Source organism: Tetrahymena thermophila (assembly GCF_000189635.1).
Source record: "Tetrahymena thermophila SB210 genomic scaffold scf_8254379, whole genome shotgun sequence".
In the NCBI taxonomy this organism is placed as follows: domain Eukaryota; phylum Ciliophora; class Oligohymenophorea; order Hymenostomatida; family Tetrahymenidae; genus Tetrahymena; species Tetrahymena thermophila.
The window spans coordinates 172,501-184,360 of NW_002476163.1; the positions used below are offsets into that span (position 1 = coordinate 172,501).

General features: G+C 22.3%; 4 protein-coding genes across 4 annotated transcripts; all 4 read right to left on the reverse strand. All coding sequences in view use genetic code 6, as the record gives it.

Annotated features, from left to right (window-relative positions):
- Positions 1-44: 44 nt before the first annotated feature.
- Positions 45-755, reverse strand: TTHERM_00298530 (signal recognition particle protein SRP19; the record flags this gene model as incomplete). Its single annotated transcript, XM_001024487.3, has 4 exons — positions 45-226; positions 340-430; positions 492-595; positions 665-755. 4 exons carry the CDS (start codon positions 753-755, stop codon positions 45-47), a joined length of 468 nt encoding a protein of 155 aa, XP_001024487.1.
- Positions 756-1,260: 505 nt separating this feature from the next.
- On the reverse strand, positions 1,261-2,417 carry TTHERM_00298540 (nucleosome assembly protein; the record flags this gene model as incomplete). The annotated part of the gene is made up of 4 exons (XM_001024488.3): positions 1,261-1,533; positions 1,589-1,837; positions 1,921-2,127; positions 2,184-2,417. 4 exons carry the CDS (start codon positions 2,415-2,417, stop codon positions 1,261-1,263), a joined length of 963 nt encoding a protein of 320 aa, XP_001024488.1.
- Positions 2,418-3,159: 742 nt separating this feature from the next.
- TTHERM_00298550 (transmembrane protein, putative) lies at positions 3,160-5,579 on the reverse strand (the record flags this gene model as incomplete). Its single annotated transcript, XM_001024489.2, has 7 exons — positions 5,437-5,579; positions 5,058-5,356; positions 4,645-4,998; positions 4,489-4,586; positions 4,274-4,426; positions 3,982-4,221; positions 3,160-3,903 (listed from the first exon to the last, which is right to left on the reverse strand). The coding sequence occupies exons 1-7, from the start codon at positions 5,511-5,513 to the stop codon at positions 3,160-3,162; spliced, it is 1,965 nt and encodes a 654-aa protein (XP_001024489.2). The 5' UTR covers positions 5,514-5,579.
- A 1,753-nt stretch (positions 5,580-7,332) lies between these two features.
- TTHERM_00298561 (transmembrane protein, putative) lies at positions 7,333-9,608 on the reverse strand (the record flags this gene model as incomplete). Its single annotated transcript, XM_001470963.2, has 7 exons — positions 7,333-7,935; positions 8,022-8,261; positions 8,310-8,462; positions 8,515-8,612; positions 8,674-9,027; positions 9,121-9,419; positions 9,532-9,608. The coding sequence occupies 7 exons, from the start codon at positions 9,606-9,608 to the stop codon at positions 7,333-7,335; spliced, it is 1,824 nt and encodes a 607-aa protein (XP_001471013.2).
- Positions 9,609-11,860: the final 2,252 nt, after the last annotated feature.

The window sequence follows — 11,860 nt, forward strand, 5'->3', positions numbered from 1 at the left end:
AAATAGTAACTATACACTTATTTATGATAAATACATTTTTTTTTTCATTTTTTTCCCTTTTTTGATTTACCCTTTTCTTATTTCTAAACAACAGGAACTTCTTTTTTTTCCTCTTCCATTTTTGAAATTTAATCTAATTTAAAAGGATGGGGCTTTCCATTTGGATTTTTAATTCTATCATCTAATTATTTAACATATTCGCATATCTTAGCATAAAGTACCTTTTCTATTTATATTTTTATAAATGAGTTTACAATTTTATTTGTGCAAAAGAATCTTTTGCTATTAAGCACAATTATATTTATTTATAGTACTATATTATTTAATAAAATGATATACTTGAAGGTACTGATGGATTTACTAGCTTATTGCTATCATCAAAAAGCATTACTTTCACTCTTCCTTTAATCATTGTTTCTCTAGGATATGACTAAATAAAAATAAGATTAAGCGCTTGTTTAACTTTCTTTATTTATTTAAAAAGCTATTACCTTATGCACTTCAACAACAACTGGTACCTTAACTTTTTCTAATGCCTTAGCCATTTCCATAATAGTGATATTAGGAACTCCTACTGCTTTAGATACACGACGTCCTTATATTAATTGATATTGATGTTTAGTTAAATGCTCAAAATAAAAAAATTTTGATTAATATATTCTACCTTCTTGTTATGAAAGAGTAGAGTCGAGATAATGAGGATAAACTGTCTTCCAGGTTTTAGCCTTGATTATCATGTCTTCTTATTTCATCATTTTTTAAAGCTATATTTATTATTTTACTTGTTTATTAATGTATTTTTAAATGAAGCTTAATTTTTTGAAGAAAGATATTGATTATTTCTATTCAATGCATTAATAAACTTTTCTCAATAGTTAAATTACGTTTAAGGAATATTATTAATCTGACTTATATCTCCTTAAAGAATTTTAATTAATTTCTACACGTATTTACTTTCTTTTCATACAACTTCAATCAAATCAGTGAAGTGAATACAATAACATATTCATTTTAAAAAAACATTTACATCTTAATTTAGCTTTAAAAAGGTTTTATCTAAATTACTGTTTCAAGACATAAAATAAATAAATTGATTACATATTATAATATAAGTTATGTTTTTATAATTTAAATTAATTTGTGTAAGAATATTTTTTTATCATTATAAGTATTTATATGAATTCATTTTTGTTAATTTATTTCATTAATAGTAGTGCAACTATCATTTATTTCATTCATTAATAGGCTCATTTCATACTTTCATTATTATTTACATTGATTATCTTCTAAATATTACTCATCAGCTAATTCTTCATCGGCTTCTTCTTGTTATTGTTGAACAAATTTCGATTTAATCTTTTTCTTTTCTTAATATTATTCCATAAGTTGTTTTTCAAGCATTTCCTATTTTAAATTCGGAGTCCTTGCATTTAAATAATATTCTAAAGAGTAAGGTATTAGCTCATCCTTAAAAATTAGAGCTATTTCATAACTTCTCCCAAGTTTTGTGCAAAGATCATGAGCATCAGATATCTTTATTTATTTCAAATTATATTAGAATGTTTTTAGGGGCAAACATAAAATTTACCTTATTGAGACCCTCTTCTAAATTGACGTTTTAAAATAGTTAAAGAAATATTCCTGTTGTAGCTGTTTCTTTATTGCCTGTTTTGATTTTGAATTCAGCATTTGACTCTTATCTGTAAGCATTTACTGAATCAATCAGATAAAAAGTCACTTAAACAAATGAATTTGTAAAATATTTCTAATCTTAAGAGAATTAAAATGATAAAGTAAACGATTTAGTTGTTTTAGTTTCTTCTCTTGAAATTTCTATCTTTTAAAATTAAATCATATTAAAAAAATATAAAATATGATTAATTTATATAAATTTTGATGGGTTTATTATGTAAAAGTTACAGTTTCTAAGCATTGTGCTATATCTTAATCTTTTTTAGTAAATTAATGCTATAAAATTGTGCAGTTTTGTATGCAACTAGACCAATATTTTTATATTTTTGGGTAAGCAAGTGGCTCTAAATAATTAGGATCTCCAGGCATTGTAAAATGATCAGAAATATCAGAGAAATCATTCAAAATAATAGTTCCTTCTTCTTTTATTAAAGACTGTTTAAAATTTATTTTAAATATAAACTAATGTCATATTTATATAATAGGTTTACATTCATCTATTTAATTATTTCATATGTCTTCTTTTCATAATTCCTTTTCAACTTTAAAAGCTCATTATGTAAATCTTTATCAAGATTTTATTTCTATTTATGATGATATAACATAGCGCATAACTTAATTCTAAATTTAGGTTCGAAATGCAATATTTTTTCAGACATTTTATTGCTTAAATCTTTGTGAAAAGAAATGTAATCTTCCTCAACTATATTCTTTTTACTTCTCATTGTAATAAGTGGACAACTAATCTTAATAATTTCTTATCAAAATATACAAAATTTTTTAATTCTAAAGAAAACATCAAAAATTAAAAGATTTGTATGAACTATAAAAATATTTTGAAAATTTAATAGTTTATTTTTAATAAATTAAATAATGTTAAATAAATATTAATAAATATACTTTAAACGTTCAAATATTAAGGCACGCCTCTACTCTGTTTAAAGCCCTTTATAAGGGTCTTAATTTAAGAATTTTCAAAAAGAAAAATTTTGATTATTAGCAATAAGGTTTGTAGAAGATTGCGATATTTTTATATAATATATTGATAAATTTAAATGAAAATTTACTATGAAATATACAGATTACTAGCTAAAGAAATACAAATAATTATCTTTATTTTATATAAAAATTAAAATTTCTAAATTTTAATTAATAAATAAAATGATAAAAAATTAAAAATAAAACTGAAATAAATAAATATAAACTTATGTTACTTTATATATTTTGCTTAAATATTAAACATAAAAGACAAATTAAAATATTTGAACAAGACCTTAAAAAAAAACTTTTTAATTGGGTTTTAAGCTCAGAAAATAATTTAAATTTACTTTTACACAAGTAATACAAAAATTAAAAATAAAAGAATATATTTTTCTATTCATAATTTGTAATTTATTTTTGTTAGAATATTTTCAATTCAACACTTTTAATTAATAAAAGACTGCTATTTGAAAATTGTATTTTCTTTCATTAAAAATTTTAAGGTTATTCTGTAGGCTACACAAAACCTTCTTATTAAATTGGTTGAACATATTAAACGGGCTAAAGTTGTTATTCTTAATCCTATATCTAAGCATATACTTATTATTCTTAAATAGGATAGGCATATTATTGTTATTATTATACAGGATAAGTATATTATTAATTTTGTTATACTGGTTAGATGTATGGTCCTTATTAATATCCAGATTAAGGGTAAGCGTTTGCTTACTATGGGTATACTGTTTAGGCATACATTGGTTATTAATTATGCTATTAAACATAACCAGGTTGCTAGATTACTGGTTATGCAGCAGGATAACCATAATTTGGCAAATCCTAATAAGTACCTTAAAATTAAGCTTGACCTACGGGTTGAATATTTTACATTTATATATTGGTATATTAAGGTTAAGGTAAAGGTTATCCTGGATATTAATTTTGATTAACTGGATTCTATTCCTCATCCATGTTAGGTTTAGCAGGCTCTTATTGAGAGTTAGGAGTTTTATTTTTAAAGCATAAAGCCTTTAAAATTAAAACTACATCTATAAAGAGGGTAATTGCAAGCACAATAAGAGCAGAAAGATTCTTTTTGTATACTTAATCTTCTAATTGTGTAGAAAATGCTAAAATTTATGAGTTGAAAATAGGATCCATAGGAGCAGCATTTGCAACTTCAGAGATAACATCCTTTTTTTGAGCTGATACAATGAATGCCCAGAGAAGGAACTAATTTATTTATTTAAAAAATCGGTTAATTAAGTGAAATAATTAATTTTTAAATGAATTATTTGAAGAATAAATTACAGGAACTTGCAATAATTTTCCGCCATAAGATAATATTGTTTTGGTTTTTTTAATCTTAGCTGATTCTTCATCTCTAGAACCTTCGAAGCAAGGAACATCTTTGCCCATAAGATTATAAACTTCAGAAATATTAAGAACGATAGATACCATAATGCATACAAATATATTGATAATCATAACTACTAATTAAGCATTTTTTAGATCAGTTAAAGAATTTGAGGCATCAACAAAACCTTTCATCTAAAAAAAAAAATAATTTTAATTACAACAAATTAATTTTAATTTATTTTACTAAATTTCTTTTAGGGATACTCCATGATAAGTAATTTCTTTGATAAGTGTTAAATGGAGCAGTTGAGCTAGGAATTTGAATTCCTGAATAGTTTGAGAGAATCTTATAATCGCTTGAATTCATATTCATAATAAAATATCTATTTTCAGGGATCTATTAATTAAAAACATTTAATTATAAATAAACAAAATTTTTGCAAATATTTTATATTTTACTGAGAATCCATTTTAAATAAATGTAGGATCAAATTAAGAACATGAGGATCTACCTTAAATACTAAGAATATATTCTGATTATCCATTTGGAAGATTTTCTTTTATATAAAATAATTTTTAATTGATTATTTTTAAATTATACAATTTTAATTTTACTTTAAGTATTGTAAATTTGGCAAACTCCTGCACCCTAGGTTAATCTAAGTTCACTCAAAGGCTCTTTTGTTGCGCTGGCCCCAATATTATCATAATAAAGATATTTGCCATTAGGTAAAGAAATCTTTGAATATCCAACGTAACTTGGATCAGATGAAGCAGAAGAAACTTAAATATCATAAATTGGGCAAGGGTCGTCTTTTGAAACACAGAAAACACTTTTAGGATACTATAAATTACCACACAACTTTTAGCCTACACATGATTCTCCTTTTTATTAATCTGCAACCTTGTAATAAGCGTATTTGCTTAAACCTCTCTTTACGCATACATTCATTCTAACATTTGATGGTCCTTTTTGATTATTTGTTTTTGATAGTAAAATTTATTATAAAGATTTAATTTCAAATTACCTTCAAAAAAGTTGAATGTTGTGGCATTTATTCCAGTTGTATTGTAGCATCCATAGCTTGTATAATTAGCTGAACAATGGCCACGGTACATGGTCTTTGATATTTCAGTAGTGTTTGCATAAGTACAATCACAACCATCACTCATACCTCCCCAATTCCAATTGAACAAAGAGGTATAGTTAGAATCACAATTTAAGTCTTACTTGCTTTAAATATCTACAATAGGGACTTCTTTTAAGTTAGAGACTATGTTGTCATAAAGCTAGCTTGTATCAGTGAACTTAGTATATGCCTAAATACTATTTTAAATGTTTTTTTAACAAAACGGGTAATTAATTGAGTTCAAAATAAATTCAAAGTAGTAGAAAATGAAAAATACCTAACAATTAATGTAAATAGGCCATAGAAAACCATCAATATCATATAAGCAATGGTACCTATTTTTTTGAGATCCATTTTATTTCTTCCTTTTTTTTAATTTAGATTATTTTTCAGATTTTTGTTGTACTTTTTTTAATTATTTACAATTTAATTATTTATAAATTTTACTAAAACTTAAAGTTTTTAATCAGAACCAGAAATTAAGCAATCACTTTCACCACACAGAACTTTATAATCATTACTATCACTAAGCTAAACAAAAATAACTCCTTCCAAATTTACAGTAGCATTAAATTAATTAGATCTAAAACTATTATTACCAATTAATTTTTTTAGTTTTATTACATTTTGATGAAATAAATATTCAATAATATAAATCTAATAATTTAACTTAGTTTATTTATTTTTTCACATGCAAAATACCATTGAGCTTGAAGTATTTTACGCATGCATATTATATTTAATAATAAAGCGTTTCAAATAGTTCCTTTTTTAGGAATAATTAAAATATCATATTAAAATAGATAAATAAATCATACAGATGATTTCTTCTTAAATTATGATCATAAGATTTCTAATTTTACTTTCTTAATTAGAACTAATTAATATTTACTTATTTTAACTTCTTAATATTAATTAAATTGAACTCAAAACAAATTTAGGTATAGTTAATATTATTTGAAAAGGCATGCTGCTACGAAATTTATAACGCTTTTATTTTTCTATCAAATAAATGTACTAGCTAACAATCTAAATGAGAGAAAAATTAAAAGTTAAATTTATATCTAATATTATCTATGTATGTATTAATAACCTCTTAAATTTAGATAGATTTTTAAAGTTTAATATTTTTAATATATTACCTATAAAATTTAAAAATGCTTAAAAACAGTTATTTATATTTTTATAAATATCTAATCAATCTAGAGTATTTATATTTTACACAAGATAGTTTCTTTTCCATATGAAACTAACATTTTGTTTTTCATGTATTTATTAATTTTTTTTTACACTCATCAGTAATAGTTATTTTTTTATTTGATAATTTTAAAGCAATTTTATATTTTAGTAATAGCAAAGTCGGTTTTTTAAGACTTAGTTCTTTTTAATTACTTATTTTACTTTTACATATTACCATGCAAAACAGATACAGTAAATGCTGTTAAATTGGAATCAAATCAAAATTTAATATTACATAAATTATTAAGCAAACAATAAAGTATTTTTAAATTATTTGAGCACATGAAAAAATGTAATATTTTATAAAATACAAAAAATATCAAAATTAATTGCATATTTAATTATTTCATATAAAAATTAGCTAAATTTTTAATAATATTTCAGTCAACTTATAATTTTTAAAGGTATTTACTGTTTAAAATCTTTTAAATGATGATTATCATACCACATTGCCTTAAATGAACTTCAATTTTATAAGTGCTAAACATAGTAAAATAGAAAGTTCAATCGTGCATTTTCTCGTAATTATTGCAGTATTTAAAATATCTTATATTTTTAGTATATTTTATTATTTTTATAAAATTTTGAGCTCAATAAAGTTAAGAATATGATATTTTAAGAGAAAGAATTATTTAGAATGATTAAAAGTATTAAGAAATCAACCAAAAACTAATAATAAATAGCTACGAAAAAAAAGCTAATCGCAACTTAAAGTAATTATATAAATTAAAATAAAGCAAATTGTTAATTTATGATTTCCTCTATTTACAATTAATTTATATTTTACCAAATAGTTAGTTATGTATAAAGATAATACTTTTAGTTAAATAAAATATTTAATTTTATTTTCTCTTTTTATTACTGATGTATCTAATTAGAAAAAATACTTAGAATAAAATAATGAGTAATTATTTTTTTAGCATAATTATTTTTTTCAATAATAATTTTAAGGTTATTAAGTTGGCTATACGAAGACTACTTGTTAAGCAGGTTAAACGTATTGCACTGGTTAAACGTAAACTTATTATTATTACACAGGCTAGACGTATACTGGTTATTATTATATAGGTTATACATATACTGGTTGTTATTGTTATACAGGCTATACATATACTGGTTATTACTAAACATAGCTAGGTTATTAAGTAACTGGTAATGGAGTAGTATAACCTTAATTTACACCAGGTTATACACTTTGCATAGGTATATTAGAATATTATGGTTATGATTGCATAGGGAATTAGCTTTAATTTACTGGTTTCTATTCATCATTCATATTAAGTTTAGCAGGTTCAACCTAAGAATTAACTTCCTTTTTAGAACAATATTTAGACTTCAAAAACAAAAGTATGTCTAATAAGATGGTAAGTCCAAGCACAATAAGGGCAGCTAAATTCTTTTTGTAAACTTAATCTTCTAATTAAGTTGAAAATGAAGATATTTATGAGTTAAATGTGGGATCCATTGGTGCAGCATCAGCAACCTATGAAATAATACCTTTTTTTTGAGCTGAGACTATGAATGCCCAAAGGAGAAACTATTTTATAAAATGAATTTTAATTTAAGTTGAATAAATTTCATAAAATATTTTTATTTAGAATAGTTTTTAAATTAATTTATTACAGGAATTTGCAAAATTTTTCCTCCATAAGATAGTATTTTTTTTGTTTTTTTTATTTTAGCCTATTCTTCGTCTCCTTAACCATCAATACAAGGAACATCTTTGCCCATAAGATTATATACTTCTGAAACAGTAAGGATAATAGATACCATTATGCAAACAAATATGTTGATAATCATTACAACTAATTAAGCACTTTTTAAATCATTTAGAGAGCTTGAAGCATCCACAAAATCTTTCATCTAAAAAAAATAATTTTACAAAAAATATTTAATTATTAATTATTTTACTAAATTTCTGTTTGGAATATTCCATGATAAATAGTTTCTTTGGAAGGTATTAAATGGAGAAGTTGAGCTTGGGATTTAAATTCCTGGATAATTAGTCAGAGTTGTATAATCAGTTGGATTCATATTTAACATAAAATATCTATTTTCTGGTATCTATTTATAAAATAAATAAATGAGTTTGTGAAAATATTGATGTTTGTTTTACAGAGAATCCATTTTAGACAAATGTGGGATCAAATGAAGAGCATGATGTTCTATTTGAAATAGTTAAGACATAATCTTATTATCCAGAAGGGAGATTCTCTATTTTTATATAATAATTACAATTTTAATTTCGATGAAAATTACAAATATCCAATTTTACTCTAAGTATTTATTAATTGACAAACTCCTCCTCCTTATGTTAGTCTAAGTTCACTCAAAGGCTCTTTTGTAGCAGTTGCACCAAGATTATCATAATAAAGATAATTGCCATTAGGAAGGTTAGTTACTTTATATCCAACAAATCTAGAATCAAATTAAGTAGAAGAAACTTATATATCATAAACTGGGCAAGGATCAGTTAAAGCTACACAAAAAACACTTTTAGGATATGCTAAGTTACCGCATAGCTTTTTACCTACACATGAAACTCCTTTCTGCTAATCGGCAACCTTATAATATGCGTATTAGCTTGAACCTCTTTATATACATACATTCATTTTAGTGTTTGCAGGTCCTTATTTTATATTAAGTTTAAGTTAGTAATTTTGAGTTATATTTTTGGGGTAATAATAATAAAATTAGAAAGATTTATTTATTTTTAAATTACCTTCAAAATAGTTAAAAGGTTAGGCATTAATACCAGGAGCTTATGTACAACCATAATTAGTGTAATTAGCTGAGCAGGTACCACGATACATCCTCTTCTAAATACTTGCGTTAGTTGCTTTAGTGCAATCACAACCATTGGACATACCTCCCCAATTCCAATTAAACAAAGAGGTATAACCGGAGTCGCAATTCTATGTTGACTTGCTTTTTACATCAACTATAGGAATTTACTATAAGTTAGAAACAATATTATCATAATACTAGGTTGTATCAGTAAACTTTGTATACGCTTAAATACTAATTTATAAAAAATTTATTTTAATGTTTTTATTCATTCATTCATAAAGAAAAGATCTTTTTAAATTTAAGATTTAAATCGTAAACCAAATGGCAAAGTTTTAAGATATACCTTAGAATTAATGTGAATAGCCCATAGAAAACCATAACTATCATATAAGCTATGGTACCTATCTTCTTTATGTCCATTTTTCTTTCTCTTTTTACTCTACTTTTATTGAGTTATCAGAATAATGTTGTTAGTTAGTTAGTTTGTATATAATTTAATTATTAATTAATAAATTATTAGATTTGAACAAACATCATCACGAATTTAACTTGAACTAAAACATTAATTAATGACTTTAATAACTTAAATTGTTTACAAATATTTGGTTTTATTAAGATAATCTCCTTCCCGTTTGGCTTTACTAACACTATAAGAAATTGTTATTTGGTTTGATTTCGATATAAAATAATGAATGATAATTAATATCAATCTTTTGTAACATACATTTTGATATAAAAATATTGATTCATTTGCACTCGAATTTGTATTTTTATTCATCGAAAGATTTCTATAACCCATAAATCCCATTTAATAAATTATTAATGATAATAAACATTCATCATTTTAAAAACAAAACTATTGCTCATTCATAACACTTTTATTGTGCATGGTACTTTAACTGTTTTAATATTCTTATTTCAAATAAAAAAAAATAATTTTGAAATTTTCTATCTCATTAAAATATACTATTTATAGACAATATTTTCAAGACTACCTATTTCATGAAATTAACTAAGTATAAAATAATAAAAAAGATTGGTATTTTTTAGATAATATTCTTGTGGTGTTTTATGAAACTCTTAAATTTGAACAAAAAAATTTTCTATATTTTATATGTATTTAATTTTTTAATTAAGTGATAAATATCACAATAATTTAGATAGTTTTCTAACATATTACGCATAGTTTAAAATATGTAACTATTTTATTATTATATCAACTAACAAAAATACATATGAAAAAATGTAATTGAAATTAAAATTACTACAATTAATTCATAGAGTATAATTATGTTCTCAATAAAATTAATTTTTATTTTACATTCTATAATTCTACTTTAAACTAAATTAGACTAGCTTCATTCAACATTTTATCTATGTAGTCTATATCTTTGATAAATAATTAATTACAAGAAATAAAAATTAATATTAGTTTTTATTTTCTTTTATTTTGTTCATTTTTGTAATACAGACTTTCTATTATTTAAAATAAATAACTTTATATTTCTCATTCTATTTTTAGGTTTTTTCTCCTTTAATTATGTTTCTTAATATAAACACCTATTAAAGCAATTATCTATTTAAACAGATTATAAAAATATAAACTTAATACAACAATTAAAAAAGATTTTAATTACTTATATCTTAAAAAATAATTTTTATTTAAATTAAATAAATATATTTTTATTTACTATTTTTGAGTAAATTAGAAAAAAAAAAGTAAATAAATATATTTTTATACTCAGTTAGAAGATAAAAATAGGAAATTCTTCTATTTTGATTTTTACAGTCTTAGAAAAATTGCCAATAAACAAATTAATAAAAAATAAAATAAAATTCGATTGATGCAATTTATAACTTGAAAAATTAATGTTTAATTTAATTTCGAGTAAGAAAATATAAGTTTCAAAAAGTATCTCTGATTTAATAATGATTATAAACATAATTAATTTAGTATTAATATTATAAAATTGTATTTCGAACTCACATTTAATTAATAATTTAATATTTTTAATTGTTCAATATTATTAATTTTATATAACTTAAGAGTTAAAATAGACAAAATTAATAAAAGTATTAATGAATTTTATCATTTTTTAATTTATTAAAAAAACACACAATTTCAAGAAAATGTCTTAGTTCCTTACTATTCTTTTTTAGTAATACACTATAGCTTATTTACTCTTATAGATATGTAAAATTTTTAACCATTTTGTTAATTAAGCTAATGCATATTATAATAATTAATTGTTTTTCTTCTTTAAAATATAAAAATTAAGCAATCAAACAATGAATAAATAAATAATCATTATTTTTCATTATTTTAAAAAAGAAATAATAAATAATAATAAGAAATTAGATTAATGCAAAAAAGAATACACTCAATTGAAAAAAATGGTTTATTTAAGCTTTTGCATTTCATTTTTATCGTGGATCAATAAAAATATTTATTGGAAAATTATCCTTTTGTGTATATATTTGAAATGTTTATTTTAAAATCTATGAATTGTATCATTAAAAACTGATTGTTTTTATTTTCATAAATTTATACAAAAATTTGCTATGTTAAATGAAAACTTATATAAAATGTATATTATTAATCTATAATTTAGTAAATCTAAAATATAGAATACTTAATACTAAGCAAAAGTAGCTTTATCTATTATAATTTT